The sequence below is a fragment of the Cynocephalus volans genome, chromosome 3, assembly GCF_027409185.1.
Source record: "Cynocephalus volans isolate mCynVol1 chromosome 3, mCynVol1.pri, whole genome shotgun sequence".
Taxonomy (NCBI): domain Eukaryota; kingdom Metazoa; phylum Chordata; class Mammalia; order Dermoptera; family Cynocephalidae; genus Cynocephalus; species Cynocephalus volans.
The window spans coordinates 103,295,292-103,311,847 of NC_084462.1; the positions used below are offsets into that span (position 1 = coordinate 103,295,292).

The window sequence follows — 16,556 nt, forward strand, 5'->3', positions numbered from 1 at the left end:
GCTAACATTTTTTATCTGAAGTGATTTAAATGTCCATGAGTAGGGAAATGTATAAATAAATAGAATAGCTATTTTTTAAGTTTTAGATAAATTAACCTCTAATTTTTCTCACAATAACGGCATCATAGTACATGTATTTTGAAACTTGCTTTTTTCAATTGAGTATATATCATAGAGAGCTTTCTTTTTTTTAATCTTATTTTCATATTGTTAAATATACATGTATATGTGCATTTTAAAGTATAATAATAAACCACAAAGTTTAAAAAATAGAACATTGCTGAACACTTAAAAGTCTCCTGTACTATCCTCTCTCCCACCCCCAGCTAACTACTTTCCTGATATTCATTAGTGGTTAGTGATATTCATTGTTAATTAGCAATTAGTGATATTAATTAATTAGTGAAATTCATTCTCCTCCCTTAATTTATAGTTTTACCACTTAGTTATTTGTCCCTAAATATATTGCTTCATCTTGACTATTTTGAACTTTATATAAATTATACTGTGTACATTAAACTGTCACTTGAATCTTTTGTTCAGCATTATGTTTGGGAATTCACTTATGTTGATGTATGTAGCTATATTTTGTTCATTTTCAAAACTGTAGCATTTTCCATTTTTAAGTATATTATCGTGTATCTACCCATTTTCCTGACAGTGGATGTTTCGACTGTTTCCAGTGTCTGGCTGTTACAAACAGTGCTAAAGGGACCATTCTCACACCTGATGGACAGGTCAGACAGTTTCTCTAGAGTATAGGCCCAGGAGAGGAATTTGCTAGCTAGGAGGATATGCAACATGTTTATTCCAATCTACATTCCAAACAGTACTGTATGAGAGTTTCTACTTCTCTACCCCTTTGCCAGCATTTGCTATTGACAGATAATTTTGGTCATCCGATAGGTGTGTAGTGGCACCTCATTGTACATTTCCTTGATTAAAAAGGTTGATCATCGTGTAATTTTTTTCCTGACCATTCCTATATAGGTGTATTCTTTATTTATGTATTTCCCTTCTGAAGGTCTGTTCTCTATTCCATGCTTTAAGGAATATTAACAAGTAAAAGATATGTTTTCCACATTCAAGGAGCTTACATACCTAGTCAGGGGATCAAGAAATTCAAAATGCTCAGACCAAGGAAAGATCATGTCTGTGAAAGGGTCTTGCCCAGAGCCTGTGGTCAGTGGCCCTTCAGCATCACTTGTGGAATCTTCTACTTAGGATAAAATATGACCAAGGCTACATTGTGTGTTACAGACCATTTGTACAAAGGATTTAAGAAAAAGGAGATGTCAGTGTGGCAGAGGAAGTATGCCTTGATTTTTATTTTTTTGTTTATTTTAGATTCTAAATGCACTACATGAAAAAAATCAAACAGAGAAATGTACAAAGAAGAAAGTCAAAATAATTATTTTCATCCCCAGAGATAAAATCTTCAAGCAGTTTATTCTGTAACACCAGCATTCCATTCATTTATTTAGTTTTAAAATTTATTTATTAATATTATTACTTTTTTACATTCTAAGATGTTGTTGCCAAGCAGTTGGGGGAGAGGGGAAGGGAGAGTGAAATAGGGTGAGAGAAGGAGGGAGGGGGGCGTGGTGGAGGTGTAACACCAGCATTTGTTTTTGCTTTTAAGTGGCATTTAGATGTTTGTATTAGTCCGTTTCTGTTGCTTATAACTGAATACCTGAAACTGGGTAATTTATAAAGAAACAATATTCATTGCTTACAGTTCTGGAGGCTGGGAAGTCCAAAGTCCAGGGAACACATCTGGTGAAGACCTTGTTCTTGGTCATGCCTCTACAGTGACACAGGGTATCACATGGAAAATGGCTTGAGCAAGAGAGAGCTAACCTGCTCACTCATGCTCCTTATAAAGCCGTAAGCACCATGCCCATTACTCCATAAATGGATTGATCCATTCACAGTGTACAGTCCTCACAATCTAATAACCTCTTAAAGGCCCCACCTTTCAATTACCATAATAGGATTTCCCACGCTCAACACTGGACAGTGGGGATTAATACACAAACCTTTGGGGGATACAATCCAACCCGAAGCATTCTGCCCCTGAGATGTTTAAGACAAAGAAACTACTTTAATAAACCAAAAACAAAGAAACAAAAAACTCACTTTATTATTTTTTTAATGACTGCCATCCTGTTGAAGGAGAGGTGGCATTTACTCAGGGTTATTCTTCTTAGAGGTCCATGAATAGAAAGAGGTCCCCACTTCTTCATAACCAACCTAGTGATCTTTATAGAATAGGGGACTGTGTGTTCCAGAGCCAAAAGGAATGACTCAAATAAAAGAATACAGAAGTAAGAATGCATCCACCAAGGGCCAGAGGCTCGTTGGCTGCAAGCCAGCCTTACAAGGAACCCCCGCTAGAAAGAACTTGATCATTCTGGATAGGAGCAACGTATTTTAAACAGGTTTTGCTGGCATACCTGATAGTTCTTTCTTGTCTTTAACAATAAGAAACTATTTGCAGTGGAGCTGGAGCTGGTACATGCTGCAGGTAGAAGAAAGAAGATCTCTCTGGGGAGGTTATGGATGGTGTAGAAAAAGGAACTACTTCCCAAGGGGAGAGAGGGATGTAACTTCCTGAGAAATGCAGGCCCCACAGGAGTTATGTGGGAATGGATGATAGAGTGGAAGAGGACTCAGGTTAAGGAAAACCTTATATAAATTATCTAAAGTTGATTCCCAGACTGGAAACTTCTACCCTTCCCACCACATCCTGCGTCCCCAGCACCTACGCGAGTTACTGACATACAGTAGTGACTCATTGCATGGAATACACGGCTTCGTGTCTGGTTATACTGGGATCAGGGAGAGAATCACTGTTTCTATCTAGCTGTCATCACAATTCCTAGCTCTTAACCATAATTTTGAGGCAGAAAATGCAGAGTGGCTTTTCAAGTGTTTCAGAAGTTGGTACAAAGTAGTGAAACCATAAATCAGAATACCTGTGATGACTCTGAACTTCAATCAAGACTTGAATTCCTCAGTGAGCAGGACAAAAACCAAAAAGATCACAGATCCACACATTTAAACTGGAAAGTTTCTTGATGTGCTTGTCTTGATGTTAAGAATTAAAAACCTCCTTTTTTCCTTGTTCTTTTTTTTTTTTTTTTTTTTTTTTTCAGATCTTTTCCTAATAACTACTGGGACAAGTTTGTCAAGAGAAAGGTATGCCTTGTCAGTGGGGGTGAGTTCCATGATCGCAGAGAAATGTGGTTTTTTTTTAAGTTCTCCATACACGAGCATGAATAAATGTGATGGTATCACCAGAAGAATAACAAGGGATTGTATATGCATGTGTGTAGGTTTTTGGCTTCATTTCTATACTCATCTGACTTAAACAGCTTAACACAACCTTGTCGTCTTCTGCACACTAGGCTTTTTCTCCCCTCCAAAAAATATCAGTTTGAAAAGCAGTTTTCACTTAATTGTCTTTATCACTTCTGCTTTCTCTGGAGGTTGTTTTTTCCCCTTCTCCAATTGCATTTTGCATCATGTCTTAACTCCTTGGAAGACCCTGGAGCTAGAGAAAACATGGATGGATGGTGGCATATGGCCTGAGCTCACCCTGTCATCCTCTCTGCTTTAGGTGATCAACAAGTATGGCGATCTCTACGGAGCAGAGCGCATTGCTGAACTCCTGGGTTTGGACAAAAACGCCCTTGACTTTAGCCCAGTAGAAGAAACCAAAGCAGAAGCAGCTTCTCTGGTGTCCTGGTACAGAGCTTAGGAGTTAAAAATCTAAAGTGACTAAAATAGATCCATTGTTTTCCAATTCCTCTTCAACATGCTAGAGGGAAAAATTGCAAGTGTGTCTTTGTTCTTGCAGGCTCTGGTCTGGTTTAGGTGTTTCTTCTAGGCTCTGACATAATGGGAGAGCACTGCTTTAAAAAATTTGAAGACCAATCAGTTTTTGTGCCCCACAGAGCTGAAAGAAAAAGACTAATTAAAATTTCAGGAGGTGTGATTCAAGTTTTCTCTGTCTAATGGGGACACACAACTTGGTAAAGCTCAGAGCCATATTTAGGTTATTAAACCAGAGAGAAAAAACTTTATTTTTTTCCCCTTATAAAACACTTAACTAAATCTTGACATTTATATGTTTTGAAATTATTTGTTCTTCTTTAGGCTAAGTTCTATCGACATGAAGTACCATATCTGGAAGCTGGGGGTTGTTTTTACTGACAATGTAAGTATTGCACCTGGAAAAACAAGATTCTGCACCCCGAGTTCAGGGATGTCATTAGATGCCACAGGGAAACAAGCTATGGAGGATACCCAGAAAGATTCAGGGATTGCTTTTCAAAGACTGAGACCCTTCAACGTGCAGGGGGACCCTTCTCTCTTAAACATAAGAGATTTAAGGCAGATGGGGCTTCACCTGCCAATTCTCAGGCCAGCCCACAGCACCTCGGCACCTAAATCCTCCATCTTTACTCTCTTCCCCCAAATGAGAGAAAATGGTTTAATGAGTATATCATGAGGCATGAATGCCCCAAAAGCTGCTAAATTTCTTCCCTTCCCACAGTCCTTTCTCTACCTTGCCTGGTACACAACCATGTCAGTCTTGGGCCACTACAACAACTTCTTCTTTGCGGCTCATCTGTTGGATATCGCAATGGGCTTCAAGACATTGAGGACTATTCTGTCATCTGTAACTCACAATGGCAAACAGGTATTGGTTTGTACTAATATGGAACAGAATGGACCCATAGATGGATAAAAAACAAACTAACAACAGGTGCTACTCTAGTGTATGAGGAAGGAATGTGTCATAGTACACGAGGATACTTCAAGAAAGTGGCAGAAAAATAGAATTAAAGAGAATGCAAATCTTTCCATGAACTCTTTGAAGTACCTGCATAATGCACTTTTTTTGGCTAAGTACTTGAATAAATACTGATTGTTTTTGCAAAATGTTACCTAATTAAAAATAGAACTGCACCCACCATGTAAGGGGCATAAGACCTTTGACTCAGAGGCCCTTAATATTTAGATCAACCAGGAGAGGGGGAAGAGGTGATGGACATGTCAGAATCCTCTTGGAGATCTTTTTGAGGCCTAGCCCTTCCTCAGTGGACCCAATATACATCCTGGGGGTTAGGAAGTAAACGTATGTGGTTAGAAAACTCCCCAGGTATTTCTGATATGTGCCTCCAATTAAGAACCAATGATTTAAGATATATATTATATATGAGGGTACTTCAAAAAGTTTGTGGAAAAATGGAATTAAAAGATAATATGAGTCTTTCCATGAGTTTATACATATTATATGGTTCATATACATATTATATATAGTTGATATATATGGCTAATCAAGGGCTTGACCCTGACATTATGCAGGAGACTGGACACAGCATCGGCTCCAGCCATATTAAAATCCTCCTGCGGCTTCTCCTTGCTTACAATGGTAACCGCTTAGCACTGCATTCCTCATGATGTTCGATCCTGTGTACGAGACACACTCCCTCACATCTCTAACCCTTTGTGTGGGAGAGAGAGAAAAGAAGGAAGTTCAAATGTGCCAAGCTTGTGCCACGTCCCATGTCCTGTGACAGTTTCACTGCTACCTTGTAAGACAGATGTTATGCTCACTTTACAGATAAGAGAACTGAGGCTCAGTGAGGCTAAGTGTCTCAGCCAAGTCTGCACAGCTGCTAAATGACAGAGTTCAGATTCAAGCCCCTTTCTTCCTTGGTGCAGAATCCAAGTTCTATTTCGTTTTTTCTAAACCAACCACTTTCTGTGAGGTCTGCCATCCAAGGTGTGAGTAATTATCTGTCCTTCAGGAGGCCGCTGAATACATCTATTCTGGTACTTATCTTAGCACTCATGCACACTCCTGTTGCATGGTTTCCTGAAGACAAATATTTTATCTTGTCAATCTTCCTATCTCCAGCTCTACCTCGTCCCTAGTATAGGCTAGATGTGCAGGTCTGTGTGTTCCTCATTTATGCTGCTGAACCCTTATCCTAAAGCCTGGAAGTAAACATGCCCTGTGGCCTCTGGGCAGATTTTCTGGTAATGAAAAATGTTACTTGGCTCAACCATTGTAATTCTTATTGTAACTTCAGAGCTGTGACAATTATCCACTTCATGGTTACTTATGAAATAGTGTAACACTGGGACATCCACCAGTCCGGAGAACCTTTAGATTTTTTTAGAAGCAGCATTAGAGTAGAGGCTGCATTGTGAAGCCTCGGTAACTGCTAGCTCTGTAAAAAAACAATATAACCCTCCTCATAGCACCTGCACTGTCCCGTATTTAAATACTATTGTGTTTTACATATGCCCAGTCCAGTTTGTTAGGGCTGCCATAACAACATACCATAGGCTGGGTGGCTCAAACAACACAAGTTTATTTTCTCCCAGTTCTGGAGGCTGGAAGTCTAATGTCAAGGTGCCAGCAGGGTTGGTTTCCTCTGAGGCCTGTCTCCTCAGCTTGCAGATGGCTCCCCTCTTGATGCTTTTTCAAATGATCGTCCCTCTGTGTGTGTCTGGTCTGTCCTGGTCAATGTCCTAATCTCTTTTTGTAAGGACACCAGTGACATTGGATTAAGGCCTGCCCTCACATCCTCATTATAACTTAATCCCCTCTTTAAAGGCTGTATCTCCAAATACGCTCACATTCTGAGGTACAGGGGTTAGGACTTCAGCATATGAATTTGTGGGAGACACAACTCATCCCCTAACTCATTACTCTTTTCTCCCAGTATTCGGGTTTCTCTTTATCTGGGGTCCCGTCTTTCCTTCTCTGCCTGCCGTGTGTAGCCTTCACCACCACCCCTCGCCTTCCCCCTGTCCCTCCTTGCTGGCCTCCCCGTTCCGCTTTGTTTCCATTGAGTCTCCCATGAACCCTTCCGGGTAGAGAAGAAGCCAGCCCTTTCCTTCCCTCTGTTCTCTCACTCCCAGCTGGTTCTGACCGTCGGTCTGCTGGCTGTGGTGGTTTACCTCTATACTGTGGTGGCTTTCAACTTCTTCCGCAAGTTCTACAACAAAAGTGAAGATGACGATGAGCCTGATATGAAGTGTGATGACATGATGACGGTAAGTGGCTGCCCACCACGAGGCCACCTGAGCCTGCTCCTCGCTGGGAATGTGGAGAACAAGTGACAGCTGGAGGGCAAGAGAGCAGAACCGAGATTAGGGCAGAAGACAGATGTCTCACCCAGAAGGGAGAAGTGTCCTGGGAAGGTGGATGTGGTGGAAATAGGTTTTGTTTCCATGTGTCTAAGCCTAATGGAAAGGGAAGCCACAGGATGGGTCACCATTCATTTAAATGTGTCTGGGGTAAAGATGAGACCTCATTGTGAATGGACTTGTATCTAAATTTCATGGAAGTCAAGCTTTGATTCTTGTCTCTGAGAACTGGGAGCAAATTACCATGGGCTTGGGTACTTGATTTATTTCAACAAGCCAGGGGGGATCTTTCCAAACAGCCACCATAGGCTAAAGAACAGGACAGCAGCAGGATCAGCTCAGGGGGGTTCCCATTAGTCCAGACGCTAGTGGGAAAGAAAGGCACAGCTCAGGGTGAGCCAGCACTGCCGCAGCAGCATTTCTAGAAGTTCATAACACGATTTCAGGAAAAGAACATGTGTGTCAAGGAGAGATGACAGTGAACTGCCCCAGCCTGTGACCATTTCTCAATAAAACAGATAACAGTTCTTGGCTAAAAACGTTCCTTATGCTTTCTTGAGATAAGCACCCTTACGAGATAGCAATACTGGTCACCAGGGTACCCATGTGACCAACTCCCATCTTCAGGCTGCCCTGGCTTTTGATTTAGCAGTCATAAGACTGTCCTTTCCCTGTGAGTCTAACCCACCCAGATGGGTGGAGAGACCAAAGGCACCCCGCTCGGTGAGCCGGTGCCCAGATGCCTGCACTGGATCACATGTGCAGAACAGGAGCAGAGAGAAAGTCTGTTATCTGAGATGCTGCAGGCATTCCTGCCCTACCAGGTGTGCAGGGGATGCAGGAGAAGTAGAGGGGGCATTTCCCCAGAGTTTACAGCACAGCCTGAAGGCCAGGCTAACACTCTTAAAATCAAACGAGGGAAAACTAATTTCCGCCATATGCCACATGCCCCAAGACTTAAAGATCTTTTAACTTATATACACCTTATATGGATTCTGTTGTGTGTATCAACTAATTCAAAACTGATTCGTAAAAATGGCCCCCAAAATATCTGTTAAAAGCTAAATGTACCAAATTTTTCCATCTTTGTAGACACCAAACTGAGCTGTGGGCAGCATAGACACTGACATCACTGAGTCTCCTAGTTTAGTGCTGTCACCATCTGATCTAATCACATGAATGAGCTGACCGCCTTGCTAAAAACAACTCTCTGATCTTTACCTGAATCGCCATTATTTTGCTTCTGTAGTGTTACCTTTTCCACATGTACGTGGGTGTGAGAGCAGGTGGCGGCATTGGCGATGAAATTGAAGACCCTGCTGGTGACCCTTATGAAATGTATCGCATTGTCTTTGATATCACCTTTTTCTTCTTTGTCATTGTCATCTTGCTGGCCATCATTCAAGGTATGGTTGCCAATTGTGTTAAGTATGAACAGAATTCAATAAATATCGTTCTTTTTGCTTTTCTGCATCTATGACTTAACTGTTCTATGAAGAAGTTTGTGAATCCATTTGCTTGTTCATTTAGCAAACATTTACTGAGCATCAACTATATGTGAGAACTTGGCTATATATAAAGACACACCCAGGCACTGTTACAAGAAACCTGAGAATCCACACAGAGGACCCCCTTCCTTCCACTTCCTTTTCGAATTATGCCCTCACCACTACTCCCAAGAAATCTCCTGTGGCTGGTCTTGTGCTCATTGTATTCCTCCCAGGCAGGGAGGTGGGGAGGAAGCAGAGAGAGGAGCTGTGAGAGTGAGACAGGTTTTTTCTTCTATTTGGGGAGCAGGGGAGGTGGGGTAGTGGTATTTAGTCATTTGTTTATAAGGAATTGGAGAAAGAAAGAAGATTAATTTAGTTTTCAGTCGTGCTGAGTTGAGGTACCTGTGAGACATGCAGGTGTTTAGGGCTAAGATGCAAAGAAAGTGAGGAGAAGCCTGACACATCCCTGTCTGAGGGGCTAGGAGAGCAGGAGCCCATAGCAAAGATGGGGACAGCAAGGGAGCAGCAGAGGAGGTTTCGAGGAGGAGCCAGTAGTTGACAGCACCGAGTAGTGCAGAGAGGTGGGGTAAGAGTGATGAGAAATGGTGAGCCAGGGTGCGGCACGAGAAAACACACCATTTTTTCTAATTTTGCTTAAATTGTATAGTTCAGCTTGATAATTCACTTTTCTGACTAAGCAGCTTCTGCCACTCCATGATTCCTCTACCTGGAACCACTGTACAGGTTACTTAAGGTGCTTTGTTGGTCTTTGTATTTAAAATTCCAGGTCTTATCATTGATGCTTTTGGAGAGCTAAGAGACCAGCAGGAACAAGTGCGAGAAGACATGGAGGTAGTGTTCTTCTAACTTAATTCCAACTCTATTTTTATATCCTCACAGCACATGAACAATAGGTTCAGCTATTACTTAGGGTCAGCCCTAGGGAAAAGTATAGCCTTCACTGCCCATCCTCTCCCTTCTCTGCCAGCTCTGGGCATTTCTGCCCCATTCTGTACCCTGCCATCCCCCTCCCAGGCCTGCCCCCTCCACTGCCCTCAGCTAACCAGGAGCTGGGTATGTGTTGTGAATGACTAACAGCCAAAAGCATTAAGGAGAGAAATATGTCATTGTCCCTCAACAGAGACCATCACCCTTTTTCCTCCTGCCTGTACTGTCATGCCTACTAATGCTTCTCTGCCTCTGCTATTTTTCTTAGACTAAATGTTTCATCTGTGGGATTGGCAATGACTATTTTGACACGACCCCTCATGGTTTTGAAACACACACATTACAAGAGCACAACTTAGCCAACTACCTGTGAGTATTCTTGGTTAATAGAGGTGATGGGGACAGGGGACAGGGAGGTAGGGTAAATAAACAATTACGTCATATAGTTCAGTCTCTAGTCATACCACTTCTTCCTTTTTCTCTGGAAAAAGTAGAAGTGACCAGAAAAGAACTTCCAGGAGTCCCCATGAGCCCATATATTTGCCCATATACTCTGCCTCTGCCATGTTTCCATAGATGTGTGTTGTGGACTGATCCTAGCAAAGGCCAGCCCCTCAACCTGTGATTAGATCCCCATGTCACCTCAAGGACACATACCTCCGGCAATTTCTCTCCCTACTGGACTCTTCCTATCACTGTACAAATAAGTTTTTAAAGCTAATGAAAGAAAAGTCTGTGGCCCCCATTTTTACTTCCAGCTCATGCCCTACTTCTCTTTCCCTTTCAGCAAAACTGTCCCCAATGTTTCTCCTCCCATAAACCCCCTCCTGGCAGGCCTTCCTCCCCACATCATGAGAGTTGGTCTTGTCAGGGGGCCAGTGACCTGCACGTTGCTGAATTCTGTGGTCAGTTTTCAGGCCTCACTATGTCTGTCCTCTCCTGTTAATATATAAGCTCTATGAGAGAGGGACATTTTGGGGTGCGTATGTTTTCACACTGCTTTATCCCAGCACCTCGAGCAGTGTCTAAGGTCTGAGCTGTTACACAAGTGTAATTTCTTCTAAGGTAAAGCCTATTATGTGCCATGGATTTCCTATGAAACTTATAGATTTCTAGAGCATATAGATATTACCTGATAAAAGGAAAAAAGGCTGGGCTCTGCTCCCTGACTTAGCTCTCACCTCTGTCTACATTTTAGTATTTAGAAAGTCTTAACCTTTCTCTTTAGGATGGAACAGTCCTAGCCTTTGGGAAAGGTGTTATTGTCAAAGAGAAGTGGCAGGTGTGTTTTTGTCTTAAACTCATCTTTTGGCCAAAAAAAAAAATGAGTTTAATTTAAATAAAAATTTAGCATACCCTTCCTCATGACATGAGTGTTTATCATTGTTAATTCTCATTAAGAGAGTTTTCATTTCAATGGAGGTAAACAGGACACATGCCCTATGAAAGGTGAGCACACAGCCATATGTCAGTGCCAGTATATGGCAGAAGAGTGAAAGGCTGCTCTGCTATCTGGGTTGGAACCCGTCTACATCTTCCCATGACACTCTGTGTATAACGGACTGTTTTCTGTCTCTGTCCACCTCTAGCAGTGAGCTGGAGTGGAAAGAGACCAACTTATTCATGTTTGAACCTCCTATCTAAAATGGTGCTTTTGTCAAACATTCTGGAAAAGGAATAACATGCCTGAGTCTCAAACATGGTAGAGATATTGGCCCTGCCTTCTTTCTTAGTCTTGGTAAAGGAAAGGAGGAAGAAAAATAACATATTTAGAGCCACTATTGCGGGCCAGGACCTGAAGCCATGAATCCAGCACTACCCAGACAGAATTAAGTTCTGGGGCTTGGACTCTCCCCACCCTCCGAAGGATGTTATTTCTACCTTCTCTTCCTTACCCAGCCTCACATTCCTTTTCCTGAAGGGCATGAGACTGGTTCCTTTGGTAACTGTCTCTGAGATCATGTAACGTGAGCTGAGAGTTCAGCCCCAGCCCTCTGGGATACTTGTATGTCACAGAAAAACAGCTCAGACCTTAGGCATGTATCACGGCCGGAACAAGTGAAACAACACTGGCCTCTCCCAGCTGTCTATAATAAAACACAACTATACTGCTGGAAAAATCAGAGAAACTTAATGAGATTAACTATTTTCTGGCTTTATTCATACAGATATCCTTGACACACATGTAATTTCAGTTCTAAATTTTTATGAGATGATAAAATGGCCTATTAATTGCCAATAATAGGTCTATTAACTTATTAATGGAAAGAGTTTAGGCTTCCATTTTATTGTTTAAAGGTGGTCAAAACATTACCTTGCAATTGATCTTAGCTCAAGGTTTAGGGATGGTAAAAAAGGATCTCACAAAGAGCCTAATTTTGAGATGAATATGTGTTACTATTAGAAAATGAAGATTTGTGTCCTTATGCAACACTTCACCCAGGAACACAAACCTAGGTTTCTTAAAGTATCTAAACTTTTTCTCATTTATTATTTTTTTCATTGCTCCAGGTTCTTTCTGATGTATTTGATTAATAAAGATGAAACAGAGCACACGGGTCAGGTGAGAAATAAAATGTTTTTGTAAGATCTTCCATTTGCTAAGTCTTGAAACAGTATAGCATAGGACATTGGAACATGACCCCATTAGTCTCTTGAATGCATTTTTCCATCGCCTTTTTGTGACTTAAGAAGAAGCCAGAATTCTATGGGGACTTTGGTTTACTCCAAAAGTCCTCCTGGTTATCTTTCCCAACAAACACTGACATTTCCTAAACTCTTATGGTTACTGCTTCAGACTAGAATAGCTGGAGGTGGGGAGAATGTTACAGAGAAAAAGACAATGAGAAAAGGAGTGGGTGGCCGTAACAAGGAGCAGGGCACTCAGAGTAAAACAGTGAGGGAAACAGCATAAGACAATGACCTTCTGTGTTGGCGACAGCAGGAACTTGGTGGGTGCACAAGAGGACAAGTGAAAGGATGTGTCAAGAGATTCTGTGACTAAGTGTGAAAAAAAATGCAAAGGTAGAAAATAAGGGAGGAAAAAGTCGGTTATCAAATGTTCAAACATCATCGGATTTGTAGGAAAACTTTACAGCTCAAACATGGAGTTGGTGCAGTTTTGTTGGTGGGGGTGGGGGGAGAGTCCTCCCCTGCCAGCACTGTCAAGAAGACATGACTTCTTGCTCCCAAAGCAGCCTGGGTAAGGAAAAGAGTAAGAACAAACGTGCAGGTTTGGCCTCATATAAATTCACATCAGTCTTCTAAAGGGAGACATCTAGAGCAAAAACAAACTGGGTTTCAGCTTACTGTGGTTTAAAAAGAAGTACCCTTGGTTCACATTATTTCAGGAATCCTATGTCTGGAAGATGTACCAAGAAAGGTGCTGGGATTTCTTCCCTGCTGGCGACTGCTTTCGTAAACAATATGAAGATCAGCTTGGATAAATCTGAATGAAAGAAGTGTCACCATTACAGACTTCCAGTGAAATACAGTTCTGCAACATATCTGAATTGTCTAAATGCTTCCCTTACAAGAAAATGTTTGTTAAAAATCTGTGTTTTAAAATTGATTTGGCTTTTTGTGCCTAATGGACATACACAGTGGGAGGTAACCTGTCAAAATGTGAAAAAGGATGGCAAGGAATTCGACTCGAATGCTTCGAGTGTTATGTTCTAATGCAGCTAGTTTGTTGGGATAGTAGAATTGAGGAAAGGACTAGAGAAGTTTGAAATCTTGAATGCATAATACCTGAAATTTTAAACATCTGAATGTCATATGACTGTATCACACTAGTGATTCATGATCTGAACTACAAAAAATCATTTTAACTGCAGTCTAATTTTTCCCATGGTACTTGCTAGTGACCGTATCCAGAATCCGCTTGAAAAGCTTTAAGCAGTTAAAGAAATAGAAAAAAAACAACACTTTGTCGACACTGAAATATCGATTAAGTGCCTTAAAACCTCTTTAGATATAGCTATGCAAGTTTTTTTATGTTTGTGTTCCAGAAGGACAGTTCCTTTAATTAGTGGTGTTGATCTTCTGTCTTACTTTATGAAACTGCACTTGAAGGGTATTCATTTTTTTTTTTTCAGTAACAGCTTGTCAAACTGCTGTTATTAGAAAAGAAGTACTGTACTGAAAATTCAGAAAAAAATCTCATGCCAAAACTGAGTAATGCTTTATGGTCCCTTGTAAGTAGTGGAGCTGCTGTGTTTAAATGAATCTTCTCAAATAAATAAAATGAAGTGCCCACTGCAATAAAATAATGAACACCAATCCATGGTCTGGCCTCTTGGAATGCACCAGTTTGGGTTGATTCTGCAATCACACTGACACACATGAGACACACAGCCTAAGGCCCCACACAAGAAAGAAAAAAATACAAAGGCCAGTGTTTTTTTTTTTTTTGTGTGTGTGTGTGTGTGTGTGTGTGTGTGTGTGTTTTATTTTGGCCAAATGCATGCCTTGCTTCCATCTATCTTCTTAATCAGCAGCACCTACTATGCTGTAAACATGGCAAGGAAGGACACTGGAAACAAGCACCTAACATTCCCTGCCCTTAAGGAAATCTATTAGAGTACTAAGCTGGGACAAAAAAAAATCCAACAAGCCTCTTAAATGTTTCTTTGAAATATTGTCAAACACAGAGGTAGGCATTTACTGCTGTACGCATGATGGAACACACTGGTTTAGGGCATGCTTGTAAACTAGCTGTTCTGAAGGACAGCTTTGTGTCCACCCTTACTTAGAAAGCAACAAAAATTTGCTTCAGGCACTTTTTTTTTTTTTTTAGGAAATCATGCTGTCCAACCAGTCTTCCAGCTCTTCCTCAGTAACATTCTTTGATACACTTGGTTGCTCAGATTCCATGTTCTTTTCTTCAGTCACAGATGGTTTTGCAGGAACTGGGGAAATAAAAGCAATGTTAACAACCTCACATTAGTCTCGAAATAGTGTTAAAGTTTCAGTGCTAATTAATACTGTCCTTACAACAAGGGGAAACATTCTCATTATTGTTACTCCTTAAAAGGACGATACAATAATATCTAAACAAATTAATAAATGGAGACAGATTAGGTTTTCTATTTACTCTAAAGTTGAATTTCACAATTCACTAGTTATTTTCAAAAGACCAAAAACTCAGTTTTCTTTGTACTACTGTAGCAAACCTGGAAAATCATCATTAAAAGTTCTCGAATGCAGTATGTGGCTGTAGCAATTGCCTTAGGCCTCTCCAAATCAGATGGGCCACCATCTCACAAAACATGCACAAATTAAAGTGTTCTTTTGTAAAAAATAAAATCGAAATAGCAAGAAAGAAATACGAAGAGTTGGTTAACAGGCCCATTCGAGGCAGTCGATTAAAAGGTCTGCTGCTGAAAAGCTGAGAGCTACAAGTATCTTAATGCCTTTTTATGGCACAAGTTCAATTTGTAGCCCCAGATTTAATACTGCAGTCAGGCAGGTAGCAGCTCTGGAAGCTCAGTGTATCGAGTGAGAGGAATGTTGTCAGAAAGGTCAGCTCAGGGGGAAGCAAAGATGTTAGCACAGAAATAGATGTCAGTGGACTGCACTGGATCAATGTCAGATGCCAATAGGGATGTGTGCAGATGTGATGCGGTGGGGCCACAAAACACCAGACTTCAGAAGGTGGATGGGGAATAAAGTGAAAGCTATACCTTTTTCCTCTTGGGCCACCTCCCCATCTTTCTCAGATTTCAGGTCCTGAGATGGCTGATCTGGTAAGATGTTATCGCCCTCTTTTACAGGCGCATCTAAATTAAGCAAGAGATCTAGTTCTTCTTCCAAATGGTCTGCTGCTGACTGCAGTGGGGAAGTGGGTTTATGAGAACCCCTTGAAGAACCTGGTCTAGGGCTGTCTTTGCCCATGGACACAGAGCAACCAGCAGCAGCAGATTTCAGCTCAGAGATGGGCCCTCTTCCTCCAAGCCCCAAGGGTCCCTTTAACTGCATCCCTGGTCCCTTGCTGTCATCATTTCTCTTTGGTTTCACCTGAGGAAGCTCTAAAGGAACTGTAGCCTGAAAGAGAAGTACAATAACTGAGTTTAAAATGTGACTTTTGCCATATTTGCTTAAGTAGACACGAAACATAGGAGGCTAAGGAAGCCATCAAACTTTGTGAACTTATCTGTATTGTCTCCTGTCCCACAAAGTGTCTTCCGTTTGGGCCCCGGTCCAGCACCCTTCCTGATTAACTTGGATACATGTGGGAGACCTCACTGAAACATGGCAGGACTGTGCCTCCCACTCTTCCCACCCCAGCTGTGTGCTCAGAGTTGCAATTAAAAGGTCCCTATCCTCCTATCACTGGCCTGAAAACTGACAGCACCATAGGTCTTTTTGAGTCTATACTTATATCTGTAATGAGACATGAACATCTGTAAAAGTCACCAAGAAATAATTAGCAAATCCATTGATCTGTTTGTTGTATTTAAATGCACTAATATAAAGATGCAGGATCAAATTCACCGAGAAAAGCATAACTTTCAACAATATTATTTGAGTAAAAAATGGGGCCGAGCCCGTGGCGCACTCGGGAGAGTGCGGCGCTGGGAGCACGGCGACGCTCCCGCTGCAGGTTCGGATCCTATATGGGAATGGCCGGTGCACTCACTGGCTGAGTGCCGGTCACGAAAAAAAAAATGGCAGATGCGAAGAAAACATATTATTTGATCACATGTGTAAAAGGGAAAAAACAAAAACAAGGGAAACTGTAATATTAGAAATCTGGATAATGGTCACCTTTGGGGAGACAGTGACTGGAGGGCATGTGAGTGGTGGCTTCTGGGGTACTGCCAATATTATGATGCTCAATCTAGATGCTGATTCCATGGTCATCAATACTTACGTGTGTACCTTTCTGTACCTATGTTACACTTTAATAAAAGTTAACTCCACAGGTGATTGTAATGTAAGGTT

At 41.4% G+C, this 16,556-nt stretch overlaps 2 protein-coding genes across 2 annotated transcripts in view; one reads left to right on the plus strand and one right to left on the minus strand.

Annotated features, from left to right (window-relative positions):
• Positions 1–13,884, plus strand: part of RYR3 (ryanodine receptor 3) — a 491,041-nt gene extending 477,157 nt beyond the window's left edge. Inside the window, exons 96-105 of the mRNA XM_063091474.1 lie at positions 3,159–3,201; positions 3,623–3,750; positions 4,162–4,222; positions 4,562–4,708; positions 6,946–7,080; positions 8,423–8,579; positions 9,451–9,515; positions 9,880–9,980; positions 12,123–12,174; positions 12,962–13,884. Of these exons, the coding sequence (XP_062947544.1) occupies positions 3,159–3,201; positions 3,623–3,750; positions 4,162–4,222; positions 4,562–4,708; positions 6,946–7,080; positions 8,423–8,579; positions 9,451–9,515; positions 9,880–9,980; positions 12,123–12,174; positions 12,962–13,057 (985 nt within the window). The 3' untranslated portion in view covers positions 13,058–13,884. The remainder of the gene's footprint in view (positions 1–3,158; positions 3,202–3,622; positions 3,751–4,161; positions 4,223–4,561; positions 4,709–6,945; positions 7,081–8,422; positions 8,580–9,450; positions 9,516–9,879; positions 9,981–12,122; positions 12,175–12,961) is intronic.
• The window catches only part of AVEN (apoptosis and caspase activation inhibitor), a 165,117-nt gene continuing 160,349 nt past the window's right edge, over positions 11,789–16,556 (minus strand). Inside the window, exons 5-6 of the mRNA XM_063091475.1 lie at positions 15,296–15,656; positions 11,789–14,521 (exon numbers count right to left, since the gene is read on the minus strand). Coding sequence (XP_062947545.1) covers positions 14,406–14,521; positions 15,296–15,656 — 477 coding nt within the window. The 3' untranslated portion in view covers positions 11,789–14,405. The remainder of the gene's footprint in view (positions 14,522–15,295; positions 15,657–16,556) is intronic.